This window comes from Nerophis ophidion, linkage group LG27 (genome assembly GCF_033978795.1).
Source record: "Nerophis ophidion isolate RoL-2023_Sa linkage group LG27, RoL_Noph_v1.0, whole genome shotgun sequence".
In the NCBI taxonomy this organism is placed as follows: Eukaryota; Metazoa; Chordata; class Actinopteri; order Syngnathiformes; family Syngnathidae; genus Nerophis; species Nerophis ophidion.
Window position 1 is genome coordinate 32,680,538 of NC_084637.1, and position 22,967 is coordinate 32,703,504.

Below are 22,967 nucleotides of genomic sequence, written 5' to 3' on the forward strand. Positions count from 1 at the left end.
GATAATGAGAATTAGACCAGTGGTTCGGGCATCTGGTCAGGATGCCACCCGAACGCCTCCCTAGGGAGGTGTTTAGGGCACGTCCAACCGGTAGGAGGCCACGGGGAAGACCCAGGACACGTTGGGAAGACTATGTCTCCCGGCTGGCCTGGGAACGCCTCGGGATCCCCCGGGAAGAGGTAGACCAAGTGGCTGGGGAGAGGGAAGTCTGGGCTTCCCTGCTTAGGCTGCTGCCCCCGCGACCCGACCTCGGATAAGTGGAAGATGATGGATGGATGGATGGAATTAGACCACTGCACAAAAGGTTCCATACCGTCCAATTTGGAATAACCCACTAACCCGATTTTAGTAGTTTAAAGGGGAACATTATCAGCAGACATATGTAAGCGTCAATATATACCTTGATGTTGCAGAAAAAAGACCATGTATTTTTTTAACCGATTTCTGAACTCTAAATGGGTGAATTTTGGGGAATTAAACGCCTTTCTGATTATCGCTCTGTGGCGATGACGTCAGAACGTGACGTCGCCGAGGTAACACAGCCGCTATTTTCATTTTCACATTACAAACACCGGGTCTCAGCTCTGTTATTTTCCGTTTTTTTCAACTATTTTTTGGAACCTTGGAGACATCATGCCTCGACGGTGAAGTGAAGTGAAGTGAATTATATTTATATAGCGCTTTTCTCTAGTGACTCAAAGCGCTTTACATAGTGAAACCCAATATCTAAGTTACATTTAAACCAGTGTGGGTGGCACTGGGAGCAGGTGGGTAAAGTGTCTTGCCCAAGGACACAACGGCAGTGACTAGGATGGCGGAAGCGGGAATCGAACCTGCAACCCTCAAGTTGCTGGCACGGCCACTCTACCAACCGTGCTATACCGCCCCCTATACGGTGTGTTGTCGGAGGGTGTAACAACAATAACGGAGGGATTCAAGTTGCACCACTGGCCCGGAGATGCGAAAATGGCAAGAAATCTGCCACCAGACCCCCATTGAATGTGCTGGAGCAGGGGCGCTCACACTTTTTCTGCAGGCGAGTTACTTTTCAATTGACCAAGTCGAGGAGATCTACCTCATTCCTATTTATAATTTATATTTATTCATTTATGAAAGAGACATTTTTGTTAACAAGTTAATGGTGTTTAATGATAATACAAGCATGTTTAACACACAAAGATTCCTTTCATTCATGAAGACAAGAATATAAGTTGGTGTATTACCTGATTCTGATGACTTGCATTGATTGGAATTAGACAGTAATGATGATAACGCCCACATTTTCAAATGGAGGAAGACAAAAGTCCTCCTTTCTGTCCAATACCACATGAAAGTGGTTGGATTTGGCATCTCATTTGTCCAACTTGCATACTCGTTTTTAAACACTTTGTTATGAGAGTAGCATATGTGTGTGGCCCTTTAATGTCTGGCAGCAGGTGAGTGACGTCAGTGAGTGTGCGGGTGGGCAAGCAAGTGAGAAAGCGGTCGCTGAGGGCGGGGGAGAAATACATCGGCATCAAACTCCGTAGCTTGCTAGCTTGTGCACGCTAGCTTTCTGAGACTCTTATTTTGTTAGCACAGGCAGGATGAAGCAGGTCTTTTATGGTGAAGACAGGAACTGTGCAGTCGGTCTTTAGAGTTTTGACAGTAGGTACAGAGTCTCTAGAAATAAAATGTGTTTCTCTGCGTCCGCCCTGTTAGGGATTTTTTTTCTTAAATATGAGCTCGCAGCAGCCAGCGTCATCTCACAAGATCCTCGGGTGCCGAGAATGTCAAACAACTGACCAAAGTGAAGTCTTGGTATGATTGATGATTGCTCATTTTTATGTACATTTTTTAATGCCTGGCTTGAGATCGACTGACACACCCTCCGAGATCGACCAGTTGATCGCGATCGACGTAATGCCCACCCCTGTGCTGGAGTGTCTCCACATTTTTACCGGCGATGACAGACATGGCACAGAGATGTATGGATAACCTGCAGATGCATTTGCAACCATAAAGTCAACGAAATCACAAAAGTGAGTTTTGTTGATGTTGTTGACTTATGTGCTAATCAGACATATTTGGTTGCGGCGTGACTGCCAGCTGATCGATGCTAACATGCTACACTAATCGATGCTAACGTGCTATTTACCTGCGGTGCTAAAGCAGACATAGCACAGAGATGTATGGATAACCTGCAGATGCATTTGCAACTACATCAAGTTTCCTTCCACCCACATTTAATGCGAAACAAACACTTACCAATCGAAGGATTTAAGTTGCTCCAGTGTCACGAGATGCGAAAGTCCTGATCGTTTGGTCCGCACATTTGACCGGCGATGCTAACGCAGCTATTCGGCCATGCTATGGCTATGAATAGCGTCAATAGCCATTCGCTCAATAGCTTCAGTTTCTTCTTCAATACTTTCATACTCCAACCATCTGTTTCAATACATGCGTAATCTGTTGAATCGCTTAAGCCACTGAAACCCGAGTCTGAATCCGAGCTAATGTCACTATATCTTGCTGTGGTATTCACCATTGTTTGTTTGTATCGGCAGCACTGTGTGAAGTCACAGGGAAATGAACAGTGTCTTCGCAGAGAGCGAAAAAAAGGCACTTTTGAGTGTGAGTGAGTGAATTATATTTATATAGCGCTTTTTCTCTAGTGACTCACAGCGCTTTACATAGTGAAACCCAATATCTAAGTTACATTTAAACCAGTGTGGGTGGCACTGGGAGCAGGTGGGTAAAGTGTCTTGCCCAAGGACACAACGGCACTGACTAGGATGGCGGAAGCGGGGATCGAACCCGCAACCCTCAAGTTGCTGGCACGGCCACTCTACCAACCGAGCTATACCGCCGTAAAAGATGGGAAAAAGGTAAAACGCTGGGGAAGTCCGCATCATGCTCACACCTTTTTGCTTACTCCGCTGTCTGTCCTTTCTGCCTGCCTCTGCCGTGAGAATTGACTCTATGAGCTCTGAATACTCGCTGCTGATTGGCTGTTACATGCGCTCTGAATACTCACTGGCCGTTACCACTCTGCGTGTAGCCAATCAGATGGTTCTGTGGGTGGGACAATGCTGGGTTCTGCAGAGACATACTGACAGAGGCAGAGGCAGAACGAAGCCGAGCAGCTTGTTAAGACTTTAGCTTAGGCGGTGGATCTTTGTTGTTAAGGCGGTCTTAACAACAAAGCGCTGCGGGAAACCCTGCATTAAACATGATTATCTTAAAAATCGAAACTATGTGGCGAAGCGACTCCAGAGGCAGTGGACAAAATATACGGGAAACATCAATGATGATTGGTTGATTAACGTATAAGAACATTCATGATTGGTTGGTTTACTATTGTCACAATGAGTAGTTGACGAACCCCAAGATGCAGAGGGCGGCAGGCATTTTCAAGGTAAACGTGATTTAATTTAACACAAAAACAAGAACAAACAAAAGGCGCGCACAAGGCGGAGAACAAACTTGGCTATGATGAAAAACTAGCACAAAGGCTAACTGTGGACTAGAAACAAAAACACTTACTGTACACGAAGTAACTATGACATGAGCAGAGTGAACAGAAGTAGACACAGCTACAACGATAAGTATTAATGACATTGACAGGTAGTGGTGACAATAATTCAGCCCTGACTGGAGGGGAAGGCAGCTTTAAATAGTACCTGGCTGATTGACACCAGGTGTGGCCAGGTGCCAATCAGCCACAGCTCGGGAGACACGGCACTCAGGGAGAAATACAATCAATCAATGCAATCAATCAATGTTTATTTATATAGCCCCAAATCACAAATGTCTCAAAGGACTGCACAAATCATTACGACTACAACATCCTCGGAAGAACCCACAAAAGGGCAAGGAAAACTCACACCCAGTGGGCAGGGAGAATTCACATTCAGTGGGACGCCAGTGACAATGCTGACTATGAGAAACCTTGGAGAGGACCTCAGATGTGGGCAACCCCCCCCCCTCTAGGGGACCGAAAGCAATGGATGTCGAGCGGGTCTAACATGATACTGTGAAAGTTCAATCCATAGTGGCTCCAAGACAGCAGTGAGAGTCCCGTCCACAGGAAACCATCTCAAGCGGATCAGCAGCGTAGAGATGTCCCCAACCGATACAGGCGAGCGGTCCATCCTGGGTCCCGACGAGCGGTCCATCCTGGGTCTCGACTCTGGACAGTCAGTACTTCATCCATGGTCATCGGACCGGACCCCCTCCACAAGGGAGGGGGGGACATAGGAGAAAGAAACGGACAAAATAAGAGCGCGGACAGGAAACAAAGTCTGAGGAAAAACTAAAACATGGCCAAACTGTCAGGGACAATCCTGACAACTATGATGAGTCACGATTGGTTTAGATCAGGGCAAAACCTTAGGGACAGGCCAATCCGAGGCAAGATAGGGCGAGTCATGGAATCAGGAAGGGAAATCACAACAAGCCCTTCTTAATGAGAGAAACCATCACCCCGGTCTGCCAATCCAGAGGTACCGCCCTCAATGTCCACACGATGTTGCAGCGATATGATGATATTTATTTAACATAAGACAATAGAAGTAAGGGAACTTGTCACACTTAAGAACAAATAGGTTCTTACCTACGGACAAATCCCAGCTAAGAAAACATCGGTGAATACAAAAATCTCCTTCAAAACTTCGTAAGTGCACCTAAGAACAAAACGGTTGCTTAATGGGGTCTATTGTACCCTTTCTGTGCTGAACTCCTTTTTCTAACAACAACCAGCAGGCTTTTTTCTCTCGCAACTGGAACTCATAACAAAGTCGCTCGGACCGACTCGGTGTAGAACGTCATGGAAAGCCTTGTGCCCAATGAATCAAAAGTCAAGCCGCCTGACTCACTTAAAACGTGCGGAGCAAACTTATCACAATATTATCTTGTTGAGGAGTTATTAAATATGCAATATCAAACAGAATTTCCTATCGGTCCACCTGCAGCATAAAGAGAATAATTGCTGGGCTGTAATCTGCTCGCATGCAAGATGGCGACCATACACTCGCACTAACAAGGTTTGCAGCGAAATCTCGCTTTCATTTCTCTTCCTCCGTCGGAAGTCTCCCACACGCTCGCTCGCTCCCGCTATTCATCTGCAGAAGTGGTCTTTAATGAAGTGTGAACAGAGCACCGCAACTACACCCCTCCCCCCCCTCCTCCTCATCCTCCTCTTCCCTCCGTTTCCATCTCCCTTCGCCGTCACCCCGGGGAGCCACAGGAAAGACGGACGGAGCAACGCACCGCGAACAAAAAAGGGGAAGAGGAAGATAGAGGAAAGGGGATGGGAGAGGTAATGGAAGAGAGCAAGGTCCGTGTTTTTCTCCCCTGTGTCGTCAACCCCTCATTGTCCTCTGCCGATCTATCATCATGTGATCACAGGGATGCTTTAAGAGGCTCTCCCCGGACTATAGTAACATCAGGCTGAACTGTGTGTGTGTGTGTGTGTGTGTGTGTGTGTGTGTGTGTGTGTGTGTGTGTGTGTGTGTGTGTGTGTGTGTGTGTGTGTGTGTGTGTGTGTGTGTGTGTGTGTGTGTGTGTGTGCGCGCACTAGCTATAGTGGAAAGGGGGGCCCTCACAACCTACTAACCAAACATGGGTCAACACAAAGTAGGCATGACGTGTGTGTGTGTGTGTGTGTGTGTGTGTGTGTGTGTGTGTGTGTGTGTGTGTGTGTGTGTGTGTGTGTGTGTGTGTGTGTGTGTGTGTGTGTGTGTGTGTGTGTGTGTGTGTGTGTGTGTGTGCGCACTAGCTATAGTGGAAAGGGGGGCCCTCACAACCTGCTAACCAAACGTGGGTCAACACAAAGTAGGCATGACGTGTGTGTGTGTGTGTGTGTGTGTGTGTGTGCTAGCTATAGTGGAAAGGGGGGCCCTCACAACCTACTAACCAAACGTGGGTCAACACGAAGTAGGCAAGGTGTGTGTGTGTGTGTGTGCGTGCGTGCGTGCATGCTAGGTATAGTGGAAAGGGGGGCCCTCACAACTTACTAACCAAACGTGGGTCAACACAAAGTAGACAAAACTTGTGTGTGTGTGTTTGTGTGCTAGCTATAGTGGAAAGGGGGGCCCTCACAACCTACTGACCAAACGTGGGTGTACACAAAGTAGGCAATACATGTGTGTGTGTGTGTGTGTGTGTGTGTGTGTGTGTGTGTGTGTGTGTGTGTGTGTGTGTGTGTGTGTGTGTGTGTGTGTGTGTGTGTGTGTGCGTGCGCTAGCTATAGTGGAAAGGGGGGCCCTCACAACCTACTAACCAAACGTGGGTCAACACAAAGTAGGCAAGATGTGTGTGTGTGTGTGTGTGTGTGTGTGTGTGTGTGTGTGTGTGTGTGTGTGTGTGTGTGTGTGTGTGTGTGTGTGTGTGTGTGTGTGTGTGTGTTAGCTATAATGGAAAGGGGGGCCCTCACAACCTACTAACCAAACGTGGGTCAACACAAAGTAGGCAAGATGTGTGTGTGTGTGTGTGTGTGTGTGTGTGTGTGTGTGTGTGTGTGTGTGTGTGTGTGTGTGTGTGTGTGTGTGTGTGTTAGCTATAATGGAAAGGGGGGCCCTCACAACCTACAAACCCCGTTTCCATATGAGTTGGGAAATTGTGTTAGATGTAAATATAAACAGAATACAATGATTTGCAAATCCTTTTCAACCCATATTCAGTTGAATATGCTACAAAGACAACATATTTGATGTTCAAACTCATAAACATTTTTTTTTTGCAAATAATCATTAACTTTAGAATTTGATGCCAGCAAAACGTGACTAAGAAGTTGGGAAAGGTGGCAATAAATACTGATAAAGTTAAGGAATGCTCATCAAACACTTATTTGGAACATCCCACAGGTGTGCAGGCTAATTGGGAACAGGTGGGTGCCATGATTGGGTATAAAAAGAGCTTCCCAAAAAATGCTCAGTCTTTCACAAGAAAGGATGGGGCGAGGTACACCCCTTTGTCCACAACTGCGTGAGCAAATAGTCAAACAGTTTAAGAACAACGTTTCTCAAAGTGCAATTGCAAGAAATGTAGGGATTTTCAACATCTACGCTCCATAATATCATCAAAAGGTTCAGAGAATCTGGAGAAATCACTCCACGGAAGCGGCATGGCCGGAAACCAGCATTGAATGACCGTGACCCTCGATCCCTCGGACGGCACTGTATCAAAAACTGACATCAATCTCTAAAGGATATCACCACATTGGCTCAGGAACACTTCAGAAAACCACTGTCACTAAATAAAGTTGGTCGCTACATCTCTAATTGCAAGTTAAATCTCTACTATGCAAAGCGAAAGCCATTTATCAACAACATCCAGAAACACCGCCGGCTTCTCTGGGCCCGAGATCATCTAAAATGGACTGATGCAATGTGGAAAAGTGTTCTGTGGTCTGATGAATACACATTTCAAATTGTTTTTTGGAAATATTCGACATCGTATCATCCAGACCAAAGGGGAAGTGGACCATCCATACTGATATCGACGCAAAGTTCAAAAGCCAGCATCTGTGATGGTATGGGGGTGCATTAGTGCCCAAGGCATGGGTAACTTACACATCTGTGAAGGCACCATTAATGCTGAAAGGTACATACAGGTTTTGGAACAACATATGCTGCCATCTAAGCGCCGTCTTTTTCATGGACGCCCCTGCTTATTTCAGCAAGACAATGCCAAGCCACATTCAGCACGTGTTACAGCAGCATGGCTTCCTTAAAAAAGAGCGCGGGTACTTTCCTGGCCCGCCTGCAGTCCAGACATGTCTCCCATGGAAAATGTGTGGCGCATTATGAAGCGTAAAATACGACAGCGGAGACCCCGGACTGTTGAAGGACTGAAGCTCTACATAAAACAAGAATGGGAAAGAATTCCACTTTCAAAGCTTCAACAATTAGTTTTCTCAGTTCCCAAACGTTTATTGAGTGTTGTTAAAAGAAAAGGTGATGTAACACAGTGGTGAACATGCCCTTTCCCAACTACTTTGGCACGTGTTGCAGCCATGAAATTCTAAGTTAATTGTTATTTGCACAAAAAAAAATGTTTATGAGTTTGAACATCAACTATGTTGTCTTTGTAGCATATTCAACTGAATATGGGTTGAAAATGATTTGCAAATCATTGTATTCTGTTTATATTTACATCTAACACGATTTCCCAACTCATATGGAAACGGGGTTTGTATTATTATATAATCAATGATCACTAGAACATGGCTGAGTTGAATTAAATAATCCTAACCCATGATGTGAATATATTTTATGCTTCACACGTATTTATCCGTATTGTGCAAATTGCAAGTCGGGACTAGATGGACACCGACACCTTCCATACTCCTTTTTGAAATGTCTTCCGTAAGCGCTCTTACGCTTCATGTCCCAATGAAACAAAATCTTCTTAGCAGACTTTGTGTGGGGGAAAAGGGTAATTAAGGTAATGAGATTTCTTTACGCTGCACTGAAGCACGCTAAGCACAAGCAAGTGCATGATTTGATTTTTCCCTCTTTTATTAATTTTGCATGTGTTTTTGGTTCTTGTTATTAACGGGTTCACACACAGTAAAAAAAAATTCCTTGCCTCAACTGCAGTTATCCCTACAAGACCCCTTCACTATTGGATAAGAATGACAAAGGTTCTATAACTACAGCCTTTTTCATTTTGAGGGGTATAAGCCGCACCCACTAAAAATTAAAATTTTTCCGTGTATTAGCCGCACCGCAGATACACTATATTGCCAATAGTATCCCAATTCCTAGCCCAAAAGGTTCTATATGATGTCGGTCCACCTTTGGCTGCAATTACAGCTTCAACTCTTCTCGGAAGGCTGTCCGATCAATCAATCAATCAATCAAAGTCCCCAAGGTTGCAATGTTTGTTTATAGGATTTTTCCACCATTCGTCCAAAAGCGCATTGGTGAGGTCACACAAGAGAAGGCTTGGCTCTCAGTCTCTGTTCTAATTCATCCCAAAGGTGTTCTATCGGATTCAGGTCAGGACTCTGTGCAGGCCAGTCAAGTTCATCCACTCCAGACTCTGTCATCCACGTCTTTATGGACCTTGTCATGTTGGACATGGAAGGGGCCCACTCCATACTGTTCCCACAAGGTTGGGAGCATGGAATAGTCCAAAATGTTTTGGTGCCAAGCTCTGCTCCTGAAAAACAACCCCACACCATAATTCTGATCATTTGGATGGGTGGCCAAATACTTTTGGCAATATATTGTATATATGTTGTGAAATGAGTTATTTGCACGGAATGATTTTTTAAATGTTTATTTACATACCTTAATTGTTTCCCAATGGTGTCCGTAACACGGCAGTAAAACGGCAAACAAAACAGAAGTCATCGTCATAGACCCACTAGCTGTGGAAGCTAGCTGTCCAGTCAGCAAAACAGACTTGATAACTCCACGGTGACGTCTTGGTGATTTTACTGAGGGGATTTATGAAACTGAAACGTAACAAAAATAATGTTATTGTAAGTTAACATGATTAACGCAGAAACTTACAAACCCCGTTTCCATATGAGTTGGGAAATTGTGTTAGATGTAAATATAAACAGAATACAATGATTTGCAAATCATTTTCAACCCATATTCAGTTGAATATGCTACAAAGACAACATATTTGATGTTTTTTTTTGCAAATAATCATTAACTTTAGAATTTGATGCTAGGAACACTTGACAAAGAAGTTGGGAAAGGTGGCAATAAATACTGATAAAGTTGGGAAATGCTCATCAAACACTTATATGGAACATACCACAGGTGTGCAGGCTAATTGAGAACAGGTGGGTGCCATGATTGGGTATAAAAACAGCTTCCATGAAATTCTAAGTAATTCACAAACAAGGATGGGGCAAGGGTCACCACTTTGTAAGCAAATTGTCGAACAGTTTTAGAACATTTCTCAACGAGCTATTGCAAGGAATTTTGGGATTTTACCATCTACGGTCCGTAAAATCATCAAAAAGTTCAGATAATCTGGAGAAATCACTGCACATAAGCGATGGTATTACGGATTGTTGATCCCTCAGGCAGTACTGCATCAAAAACCGACATCAGTTTGTAAAGGATATCATCACATGGGCTTAGGAACACTTCATAAAACCACTGTCAGTAACTACAGTTGGTCGCTACATCTGTAAGTGCAAGTTAAAACTCTGCTATGCAAAGCAACACCCATTTATCAACAACACCCTGGAACGCCGCTGGCTTTGCTGGGTCCGAGTTCATCTAAGCTGGACGGATGCAAAGTGGAAAACTGTTCTGTGGTCTGACGAGTCCACATATCAAATTATATTTGGAAACAGAGGACGTGGTGTCCTCCGGAACAAAGAGGAAAATAACCATTCGGATTTTTATAGGCGCAAAGTTGAAAATCCAGCATCTGTGATGGTATGGGGGTGCATTAGTGCCCAAGGCATGGGTAACTTACACATCTGTGAAGGCACCATTAATGCTGAAAGGTCCATACAGGTTTTGGAGCAACATATGTTGGCATTCAAGCAACGTTATCATGGACACCCCTGCTTATTTCAGCAAGACAAGTGTTACAACTTTCCTGGCCCGCCTGTAGTCCAGACCTGTCTCCCATCAAAAATGTGTGGCGCATTATGAAGCGTAAAATACGACAGCGGAGACCCCGGACTGTTGAAGGACTGAAGCTCTACATAAAACAAGAATGGGAAAGAATTCCACTTTCAAAGCTTCAACAATTAGTTTCCTCACTTCCCAAACGTTTATTGAGTGTTGTTAAAAGAAAAGGTGATGTAACACAGTGGTGAACATGCCCTTTCCCAACTACTTTGGCACTTGTTGCAGCCATGAAATTCGAAGTTAATAATTATTTGCAAAAAAAATTTAAGTTTATCAGTTTGAACATCAAATATGTTGTCTTTGTAGCATATTCAACTGAATATGGGTTGAAAAGGATTTGCAAATCATTGTATTCTGTTTATATTTACATCTAACACAATTTCCCAACTCATATGGAAACGGGGTTTGTAAGAAGGTGCGCTTGTTTTATGTGTCTGTGAGAAGAGACGAGAAAGAAGTGAAGTGAAGTGAATTATATTTATATAGTGCTTTTTCTCTAATGACTCAAAGCACTTTACATAGTGAAACCCAATATCTAATTTTCACATTCAAACCAGTGTGGGTGGCACTGGGAGCAGGTGGGTCAAGTGTCTTGCCCAAGGACACAACGGCAGTGACTAGGATGGCGGAAGCGGGGATCGAACCTGCAACACTCAAGTTGCTGGCACGGCCGCTCTACCAACCGGGCTATACCGCCCGCATATATAAAAAGAGAGAAGGAGGTGGGAAGCCCGCAGCAATGCACGAGGAGCGACAACAACGAGGGCGGCTGAAAAGCAACCGAGGAGCGAGCAGCAGAGAAGGAGGTGAAAAGCGACCAGACCTGAAGACAAGCTGTATTGAAAAATAAAGCGAGTCAAACCTGCTCGAAAGAAATGTCCTTCCTTGATGGTCCGTGGAACCCACACGACTACAGCAAGCTGTCACATCCATCCATCCATCATCTTCGGCTTATCTGAGGTCGGGTCGCGGGGACAACAGCCTAAGCAGGGAAACCCAGACTTCCCTCTCCCCAGCCACTTCGTCTAGCTCTTCCCGGGGGATCCCGAGGCGTTCCCAGGCCAGCCGGGAGACATAGTCTTCCGAACGTGTCCTGGGTCTTCCCCGTGGCCTCCTACCGGTTGGACGTGCCCTAAACACCTCCCTAGGGAGGCGTTCGGGTGGCATCCTGACCAAATGCCCGAACCACCTCATCTGGCTCCTCTCGATGTGAAGGAGCAGCGGCTTTACTTTGAGTTCCTCCCGGATGGCAGAGCTTCTCACCCTATCTCTAAGGGAGAGACCCAAACTCATTTGGGCCGCTTGTACCCGTGATCTTATCCTTTCGGTCATGACCCAAAGCTCATGACCATAGGTGAGGATGGGAACGTAGATCGACCGGTAAATTGAGAGCGTTGCCTTCCGGCTCAGCTCCTTCTTCACCACAACGGATCGGTACAACGTCCGCATTACTGAAGAAGCCGCACCGATCCGCGTGTCGATCTCACGATCCACTCTTCCCTCACTCGTGAACAAGACTCCTAGGTACTTGAACTCCTCCACTTGGGGCAGGGTCTCCTCCCCAACCCGGAGATGGCATTCCACCCTTTTCCGGGCGAGAACCATGGACCCTGACTGTCACAATCAAATATTATTTATCTCATTCGCGGAAGAGACGAAGAAAATGTCAGCAATGGTCACACACACGTGGGAGAGATTCTGTAGTTAAATGCCCGCACCTAAAAACAACTGCGTGAGAACGTACACTCGAATATCGCGATATAGTCATTTTCTATAAAGACAAACCCGCGATATATCGAGTATATCGATATATCGCCCAGCTAGTTCAAAGCGTAGGACATAAGCAGCCCCTCAGAGTCCGGAGTTTACTTTATTTTCTTAGGCATTTGTTGAGCTCTTTGTTGGATATTCCTCCCGATTCCCAAGATTGTGCTCGTAAATAATTAAACGTCTGCTCTCTTCTTTGTCTCTCACCAGCTCCTCTGACAGACCAGCCACCCAAAATCCTCTCCCCGTCCGAGAGCCAGACGAGCATCATTGAGATGGCACCAGGTAGGAAAACCATCCTTGGCCTCTGTCGGTGGTGCATATGGCGTCATGCTTGCAGCCTCTGCCTACTCATCAACAATGGCATTATCTCGGGTTTTTAGATCAGGGCATCCATGCCAATCTTTGCGCTACACACTCCCAGTATGAAGGATAAGCAGGTCTTGTTCTATTTAGCCGCGGATTGTTGATTATCCTGGTACAGGATGTGCCTGTGTCGTGATTTTGTGGATTTACCAACCAATGTGTGGCTTGTTTTTGCACTCAAGTGGAGCTTGTTCATCCACCAGCACCTCATGTTTGCTCAGAAATAATGAGTCTTCACTTATCCCAGTGCACTCCTGTGCCTTAATTCCGACTCGTGTGACTGCCGTGGATTCTGCTCTGCGGAACTCATGGGAAAATTCCAGCTCCGTGCCTTATTAGGAGCAAAAGCAGGAGATAAAATGGGTCAAGATGGAGGCTTTCTTTAAATAAGTTTCTGGCTTACAAAGGTAAAAGGTAGCATTCGGGAAATGGTGATGCAGACTTTTTAAATATATACGGTTCACATAACTGTCTTTTTAAAAAACAAGTTACCTAACTGTAGGAATGGTAATATAACAGTTGTGGCAAAGTAAAGTATTTGTACCTTTTAATTAGGGGCGAAAAATGCAAGGTGAGTTCTTACTAGAGAGCTCATTTTTCCTGTGATAAAATGGCAACCAAGGTCAACCAACGAACGAGATTTCTCTACAGAATCTCCTCTATGGTCAACAAAAGCACCATGAAGATTCAAGCGGGAACTCTCATTCAACCCTTTTTCGATTACGCTTGCACTCCCTGGTACCCCAGCACCCCCAAAACCCTCAAATCAAGACTCCAAACATCCCAGAACAAGCTAGCCAGGTTAGTTCTAGACCTCCGCCCCAGATCACACCTCACTCCTACCCACTTCTCCAAAGTGGGCTGGCTCAGGGTGGAGTAAAACAACTTGCACTGAGCCTAGTCTATAAAATCCGCTACTCCTCCCTGATACCGAAGTAAATGTCGAATTACTTCCAGAACGTAAATGACCGCCATAACCACAACACCAGGGGGAGCTCCATAAACCACGTTGAACCCAGATTCCGATCCAACAAAGGTCTTAAGTCATTCTCCTTCTATTCTGATAATTAACTTGTGCGATGACTGTGTTGTGCTGATAGTTTATATTTGTACCATGAATTGATCAATTTTTCAACTTAAACAAGTTGAAAAATTTATTGGGGTGTTACCATTTAGTGGTCAGTTTTACGGAGTATGTACTGTACTTTGCAATCTACTAATACAAGTCTCAGTCAATCAAAATGGTTCCAAAACACTGTTCTTACTAGAGAGCTAATTTTTCCTGTGATAAAATGGCAACCAAGGTCAACCAACGAACGAGATTTCTCTACAGAATCTCCTCTATGGTCAACAAAAGCACCATGAAGATTCTAGCGGGAACTCTCATTCAACCCTTTTTCGATTACGCTTGCACTCCCTGGTACCCCAGCACCCCCAAAACCCTCAAATCAAGACTCCAAACATACCAGAACAAGCTAGCCAGGTTAGTTCTAGACCTCCGCCCCAGATCACACCTCACTCCGACCCACTTCTCCAAAGTGGGCTGGCTCAGGGTGGAGTAAAACAACTTGCACTGAGCCTAGTCTATAAAATCCGCTACTCCTCCCTGATACCGAAGTACATGTCGAATTACTTCCAGAACGTAAATGACCGCCATAACCACAACACCAGGGGGAGCTCCATAAACCACGTTGAACCCAGATTCCGATCCAACAAAGGTCTTAAGTCATTCTCCTTCTATTCTGATAATTAACTTGTGCGATGACTGTGCTGTGCTGATAGTTTATATTTGTACCATGAATTGATCAATTTTTCAACTTAAACAAGTTGAAACATTTATTGGGGTGTTACCATTTAGTGGTCAGTTTTACGGAGTATGTACTGTACTTTGCAATCTACTAATACAAGTCTCAGTCAATCAAAATGGTTCCAAAACACTGTTCTTACTAGAGAGCTCATTTTTCCTGGGATAAAATGGCAACCAAGGTCAACCAACGAACGAGATTTCTCTACAGAATCTCCTCTATGGTCAACAAAAGCACCATGAAGATTCTAGCGAGAACTCTCATTCAACCCTTTTTCGATTACGCTTGCACTCCCTGGTACCCCAGCACCCCCAAAACCCTCAAATCAAGACCCCAAACATCCCAGAACAAGCTAGTCAGGTTGGTTCTAGACCTCCGCCCCAGATCACACCTCACTCCGACCCACTTCTCCAAAGTGGGCTGGCTCAGGGTGGAGTAAAACAACTTGCACTGAGCCTAGTCTATAAAATCCGCTACTCCTCCCTGATACCGAAGTAAATGTCGAATTACTTCCAGAACGTAAATGACCGCCATAACCACAACACCAGGGGGAGCTCCATAAACCACGTTGAACCCAGATTCCGATCCAACAAAGGTCTTAAGTCATTCTCCTTCTATTCTGATAATTAACTTGTGCGATGACTGTGCTGTGCTGATAGTTTATATTTGTACCATGAATTGATAAATTTTTCAACTTAAACAAGTTGAAACATTTATTGGGGTGTTACCATTTAGTGGTCAGTTTTACGGAGTATGTACTGTACTTTGCAATCTACTAATACAAGTCTCAGTCAATCAAAATGGTTCCAAAACACTGTTCTTACTAGAGAGCTCATTTTTCCTGGGATAAAACGGCAACCAAGGTCAACCAACGAACGAGATTTCTCTACAGAATCTCCTCTATGTTCAACAAAAGCACCATGAAGATTCTAGCAGGAACTCTCATTCAACCCTTTTTCGATTACGCTTGCACTCCCTGGTACCCCAGCACCCCCAAAACCCTCAAATCAAGACCCCAAACATCCCAGAACAAGCTAGTCAGGTTAGTTCTAGACCTCCGCCCCAGATCACACCTCACTCCGACCCACTTCTCCAAAGTGGGCTGGCTCAGGGTGGAGTAAAACAACTTGCACTTAGATAAGTTTCTGGCTTACAAAGGTAAAAGGTAGCATTCGGGAAATGGGCCCAAATTGCTGCAGACTGTTTAAATATATACGGTTCACATAACTGTCTTTTTAAAAAACAAGTTACCTAACTGTAAGAATGGTAATATAACAGTGGTGGCAAAGTAAAGTATTTGTACCTTTCAATTAGGGGCGAAAAATGCAAGGTGAGTTCTTACTAGAGAGCTCATTTTTCCTGTGATAAAATGGCAACCAAGGTCAACCAACGAACGAGATTTCTCTACAGAATCTCCTCTATGGTCAACAAAAGCACCAAGAAGATTCTAGCGGGAACTCTCATTCAACCCTTTTTCGATTACACTTGCACTCCCTGGTACCCCAGCACCTCCAAAACCCTCAAATCAAGACTCCAAACATCCCAGAACAAGCTAGCCAGGTTAGTTCTAGACCTCCGCCCCAGATCACACCTCACTCCGACCCACTTCTCCAAAGTGGGCTGGCTCAGGGTGGAGTAAAACAACTTGCACTGAGCCTAGTCTATAAAATCCGCTACTCCTCCCTGATACCGAAGTAAATGTCGAATTACTTCCAGAACGTAAATGACCGCCATAACCACAACACCAGGGGGAGCTCCATAAACCACGTTGAACCCAGATTCCGATCCAACAAAGGTCTTAAGTCATTCTCCTTCTATTCTGATAATTAACTTGTGCGATGACTGTGCTGTGCTGATAGTTTATATTTGTACCATGAATTGATCAATTTTTCAACTTAAACAAGTTGAAACATTTATTGGGGTGTTACCATTTAGTGGTCAGTTTTACGGAGTATGTACTGTACTTTGCAATCTACTAATACAAGTCTCAGTCAATCAAAATGGTTCCAAAACACTGTTCTTACTAGAGAGCTCATTTTTCCTGGGATAAAACGGCAACCAAGGTCAACCAACGAACGAGATTTCTCTACAGAATCTCCTCTATGGTCAACAAAAGCACCATGAAGATTCTAGCGAGAACTCTCATTCAACCCTTTTTCGATTACGCTTGCACTCCCTGGTACCCCAGCACCCCCAAAACCCTCAAATCAAGACCCCAAACATCCCAGAACAAGCTAGTCAGGTTGGTTCTAGACCTCCGCCCCAGATCACACCTCACTCCTACCCACTTCTCCAAAGTGGGCTGGCTCAGGGTGGAGTAAAACAACTTGCACTGAGCCTAGTCTATAAAATCCGCTACTCCTCCCTGATACCGAAGTAAATGTCGAATTACTTCCAGAACGTAAATGACCGCGATAACCAAAACACCAGGGGGAGCTCCATAAACCACGTTGAACCCAGATTCCGATCCAACAAAGGTCTTAAGTCATTCTCCTTCTATTCTGATGATTAACTTGTGTGATGATAGTTTATATTTGTACCATGAATTGATTATTTTTCAACTTAAACAAGTTGAAAAATTTATTGGGGTGTTACCATTTAGTGGTCAGTTTTACGGAGTATGTACTGTACTTTGCAATCTACTAATACAAGTCTCAGTCAATCAAAATGGTTCCAAAACACTGTTCTTACTAGAGAGCTAATTTTTCCTGTGATAAAACGGCAACCAAGGTCAACCAACGAACGAGATTTCTCTACAGAATCTCCTCTATGGTCAACAAAAGCACCATGAAGATTCTAGCGGGAACTCTCATTCAACCCTTTTTCGATTACGCTTGCACTCCCTGGTACCCCAGCACCTCCAAAACCCTCAAATAAAGACTCCAAACATCCCAGAACAAGCTAGTCAGGTTAGTTCTAGACCTCCGCCCCAGATCACACCTCACTCCGACCCACTTCTCCAAAGTGGGCTGGCTCAGGGTGGAGTAAAACAACTTGCACTGAGCCTAGTCTATAAAATCCGCTACTCCTCCCTGATACCGAAGTAAATGTCGAATTACTTCCAGAACGTAAATGACCGCCATAACCACAACACCAGGGGGAGCTCCATAAATCACGTTGAACCCAGATTCCGATCCAACAAAGGTCTTAAGTCATTCTCCTTCTATTCTGATAATTAACTTGTGCGATGACTGTGTTGTGCTGATAGTTTATATTTGTACCATGAATTGATCAATTTTTCAACTTAAACAAGTTGAAACATTTATTGGGGCGTTACCATTTAGTGGTCAGTTTTACGGAGTATGTACTGTACTTTGCAATCTACTAATACAAGTCTCAGTCAATCAAAATGTTTCCAAAACACTGTTCTTACTAGAGAGCTAGTTTTTCCTGTGATAAAATGGCAACCAAGGTCAACCAACGAACGAGATTTCTCTACAGAATCTCCTCTATGTTCAACAAAAGCACCATGAAGATTCTAGCGGGAACTCTCATTCAACCCTTTTTCGATTACGCTTGCACTCCCTGGTACCCCAGCACCTCCAAAACCCTCAAATCAAGACTCCAAACATCCCAGAACAAGCTAGCCAGGTTAGTTCTAGACCTCCACCCCAGATCACACCTCACTCCTGCCCACTTCTCCAAAGTGGGCTGGCTCAGGGTGGAGTAAAACAACTTGCACTGAGCCTAGTCTATAAAATCCGCTACTCCTCCCTGATACCGAAGTAAATGTCGAATTACTTCCAGAACGTAAATGACCGCCATAACCACAACACCAGGGGGAGCTCCATAAACCACGTTGAACCCAGATTCCGATCCAACAAAGGTCTTAAGTCATTCTCCTTCTATTCTGATAATTAACTTGTGCGATGACTGTGTTGTGCTGATAGTTTATATTTGTACCATGAATTGATCAATTTTTCAACTTAAACAAGTTGAAACATTTATTGGGGTGTTACCATTTAGTGGTCAGTTTTACGGAGTATGTACTGTACTGTGCAATCTACTAATACAAGTCTCAGTCAATCAAAATGGTTCCAAAACCTGTTTTTCCACTCTAAAAACTGACATTAAAACTGGAGATGTCCGATAATATTGGACTGCCGATATTATCGGCCGATAAATGCTTTAAAATCTAATATCGGAAATCATCGGTTTTGGTTTGAAAAAGTAAAATGTATGACCTTTTAAAACGCCGCTGAACGGAGTGGTACACGGACGTAGGGAGAAGTACTGTAAATGGTACTATTGAGCATCCATTACCAGGTACTGGGATTTGGTGCCGTAGTGTCTCAAATCTAACCTCAAAATCTGAGACCATTGTTGGACTGCACCCCTGTGTGAAGTTCTGCCTCAAGTGGAGGAGTTTAAGTATCTCGGGGTCTTGTTCACGAGTCAGGGAAGAATAGAATGCGAGATTGACGGACAGATCTGCAGTGAAGCAGTCACTGCACCGGTCTGTGGTGGTGGAGAAGGAGCTGAGCCAGAAGGCGAAGCTCTCGATTTACAGGTCAGTCTATGTTCCGACCTTAATCTACTGTATGGTCACAAGCTTCGGGTATTGACCGAAAGGACAAGGTCATGAATACAAGTGGCAGACATGAGTTTCCTACGAAGGATGTCTGGGATCCCCCTCAAAGATAGGGTGAGGAGCTCGGTAATCCGGGATTGACTCAGACTCTGGGATCCCCCTCAAAGATAGGGTGAGGAGCTCGGTAATCCGGGAGAGACTCAAGAGTCTGGAATCCCCCTCTAAGATAGGGTGAGGAGCTGGGTCATCAGGGAGAGACTCAGAGTCTGGGATCCCCCTCAAAGATAAAATGAGAAGCTGGGTCATCCAGGAGAGACTCATGGTCTGGGATCCCCCTCAAAGATAGGGTGAGGAGCTGGGTCATCCGGAAGAGACTCAGAGTCTGGGATCCCCCTCAAAGATGGGGTGAGGAGCTGGGTCATCCGGAAGAGACTCAGAGTCTGGGATCCCCCTCAAAGATAGAATGAGAAGCTGGGTCTCCCGGGAAAGACTCAGCGTCTAGGATCCCCCTCAAAGATAGGGTGAGGAGCATGACCCAGGGAGAGACTCAGAGTCTGGGATCCCCCTCAAAGATAGAATGAGAAGCTGGGTCATCTGGGAGAGACTCAGAGTCTGGGATCCCCCTCAAAGATAGAATGAGAAGCTGGGTCATCCGGGAGAGACTAAGAGTCTGGAATCCCCCTCTAAGATAGGGTGAGGAGCTGGGTCATCAGGGAGAGACTCAGAGTCTGGGATCCCCCTCAAAGATAAAATGAGAAGCTGGGTCATCCAGGAGAGACTCATGGTCTGGGATCCCCCTCAAAGATAGGGTGAGGAGCTGGGTCATCCGGAAGAGACTCAGAGTCTGGGATCCCCCTCAAAGATGGGGTGAGGAGCTGGGTCATCCGGAAGAGACTCAGAGTCTGGGATCCCCCTCAAAGATAGAATGAGAAGCTGGGTCTCCCGGGAAAGACTCAGCGTCTAGGATCCCCCTCAAAGATAGGGTGAGGAGCATGACCCAGGGAGAGACTCAGAGTCTGGGATCCCCCTCAAAGATAGAATGAGAAGCTGGGTCATCTGGGAGAGACTCAGAGTCTGGGATCCCCCTCAAAGATAGAATGAGAAGCTGGGTCATCCGGGAGAGACTAAGAGTCTGGGATCCCCCTCAAAGATAGGGTGAGGAGCTGGGTCACCCGGAAGAGACTCAGAGTAGAGCCGCCGCTCCTTCACTTGGAGAGGAGCCAGCTGATATGGTGAGGTGTGTCAGGCATGTCCAGCCGGGAAGAAGCCTCAGGGCAGACCTAGGACACGTTGGAGAGACTATGTCTCACAGCCGGCCTGGGAACGCCTCGATATCCCCAATGTAGAACTAGAGTCGGTGGCCGGGGACAGGGAAGTCTGGATGGATGGTCTCCAATGTCAAAGATACAAAACCCTAACTAGCATTGAGTCAAAAGTACTGATTTTGGTACCGGTATCATACAAATGGTATAAAATATGTATATATTTTTAAATTTTATAAAGGTTTTAAATGTAAACAATACCCACTTTTAGTTTTTACTGTGTGATGTGAGCGCTTTGTTTCCGATTTTTTCCGGAGGCCATTCTAATCCAATCCAATCCAATCCACTTTATTTATATAGCACATTTAAACAACAATAAAGTTTCCAAAGTGCTGCACAGCCATGTTAAAAACAATTGTAAAAAAAATAAAATAAAATAAAATAAAAAAAGTATATATATAAATATATATATATATATATATATATATTATGCTCCACCAATGACTGAATAAAAACAAAAAATAAATAACTATAAAATCAATAAAAACAAATATGATTAAAAACTATTTTAAAGGGTAAAATCAATTAAAACAGTAAAATAGAAATCAAAGTGTATAAAAAACACAGAGGACAACAGAGAACAGATTTTCTCCGGAGGCCATTCTAGTTTGAATCTTCTCTCAATAGAACAGAATTATCTGTCATGTTTTGTGGTCACGTTCTGTTTTGTTTCGGACTCATTGGGCACTCTTTTTTTTTTTTTTGTCACCACGACTACCAATTAGTTTTCACCTGTCATGTCACGCACCTGGTTTGTTGGGACTCACGCACCTGTCGATAATCACAGCCCTATTTGAGCCTGTAGTTGCCAGGCAGTCAGGCTGGCGACATCACCCTCTACTCACCCTTTATACCTGATTTCTCGCTTCTTGCCATAAATTCATGCTTTTCACGTCACAGTAAGTGTTTTCGTTTTTGTTGTCCATAGTTCTGCCATTGTGCGAGTTTTAGTTTTCAGAGCTAAGTTTTGAACCTCTGCCTTTCGTTTGTCCCTTTTTTTTTTTAGTTAATAATAAAATATGGCATTACCTTCACGCCATGTCCGTTCCAATGGTTTTGCACTACGGGAAAACCAACCAAGTGGTGACATAATCATTGCCTGTGACATAAGTTAGTCTTTTCCTGTGTGTCCTGTTTTGTTTCCGTCTCCCGCTTTTATTTTTGTGGCAATGACGTTTTATTGCTTCCACAGCACTTCCCAGCTCTTGCCTTTTGTTAGTTTATGAATTAAATACCTTTTTTCTTTTTTTTTTCTTACCTGCACACTGCCTCCAGTTGACATTTTCCACTGTTGGAGATGCAGAGCTCTTCTTGCTTATGTGATGTTTCAGATTTTGGTCGCTGATTTGTTGTTCTTCAATGAGCATCATTAAGAAATTATGCGTTGTTTTAAAAAAAAAAAGGTAAAAACCAAGCTGATGAAAGAAATTGTGCAATATTTACTTGACTAACCTTTTCTTGACGCGATCAATGTCAGCGGCGATTATCCCCAGAGACCGTCTGCATCTGTATGGATTTGATGATATGATGTTTGGCATCTTCTCAGATTGATTCCAGCTACATTTTTCAATCTATAAAGATTACTATTGATTTCTCGCGCCTCTTGCTGGCAATTTTCCGTAGAATGTCGCAGAAAGTCAGACGCCTGCTCTGGATCCTGGTTCAGATAAATACCACCGATGTAAAAATAGGGCAGCCAGTCATGAGAATCGCGCTCGGTATTTTTAATGTTTTGTTGTTTTCTCCCTGAAACAGAGCTTACGTCGCTGAGTTTGCAATCAAATGGGTTTTTCATTTTACAAACCACGTTTCCATATGAGTTGGGAAATTGTGTTAGATGTAAATATAAACGGAATGCAATGATTTGCAAATAATTTCCAACCCATATTCAGTTGAATATGCTACAAAGACAACATTTTTGATGTTCTAACTGAGGGGTCGGGAACCTTTTTGGCTGAGAGAGCCATGAAAGCCAAATATTTCAAAATGTATTTCCGTGAGAGCCATATCATATTTTTTAACAATGAATACAACTAAATGTGTGCATTTTTAAGTAAGACCAACATTTTTAGAGTATAACAAGTCTCTTATTCTTCTTAATAACATTGTTATTCTGAAGCTAACCAATAATAAATCAAATGTCATGTCTGTTGATCATGTTTTTGTTTGGCCATGTGCTGTTTGTCCTTTGGACTCTTTAAGTTCCTGTTTTTTTCCACTCCCTTGTCTGGTTTCCTTGGTGACTCATTTTGTCCACCTGTCTCTGGTGGACAAAACGCCCGCTCACCTGCTTCCCGAGCATTAATCAGAGGCGGTATTTAAGCTCGTCTTTGCCAGTCAGTCGCCCTGTGCTGACTTGTTTCATGCCTTGCCATAGTTTTGTGCTTCATGCCATGCCAAGTAAGTTTTGTTTGATTTACGTTCTTAGTCTGTTTATGCGTTAGCTTTGTTCCTTAGCCCAAGTTGTGCCTCCCCTGTGAGCGATTTTTGTTTGTATATTTTTTTAGTTCAAATTAAATCATGTTTTTACCCAAATGCCATGTCCCGAGTAGTCCGTCCGCCTTCCTGGGAGAACGACCTCACA

At 44.2% G+C, this 22,967-nt stretch overlaps 1 protein-coding gene and 1 long non-coding RNA gene across 4 annotated transcripts in view; one reads left to right on the forward strand and one right to left on the reverse strand.

Moving 5' to 3' along the window:
• The window catches only part of LOC133544167 (interleukin-1 receptor accessory protein-like 1), a 573,629-nt gene that overhangs the window by 405,249 nt on the left and 145,413 nt on the right, over positions 1 to 22,967 (forward strand). For all 3 annotated transcript variants that reach the window (XM_061889267.1, XM_061889265.1, XM_061889268.1), the window contains exon 6: positions 12,570 to 12,644. In XM_061889267.1, coding sequence (XP_061745251.1) covers positions 12,570 to 12,644 — 75 coding nt within the window. The remainder of the gene's footprint in view (positions 1 to 12,569; positions 12,645 to 22,967) is intronic.
• LOC133544540 (uncharacterized) lies at positions 8,853 to 9,442 on the reverse strand. Its single transcript, XR_009804666.1, has 2 exons — positions 9,279 to 9,442; positions 8,853 to 9,147 (listed from the first exon to the last, which is right to left on the reverse strand). It is a non-coding gene; the product is annotated as an uncharacterized LOC133544540 (long non-coding RNA).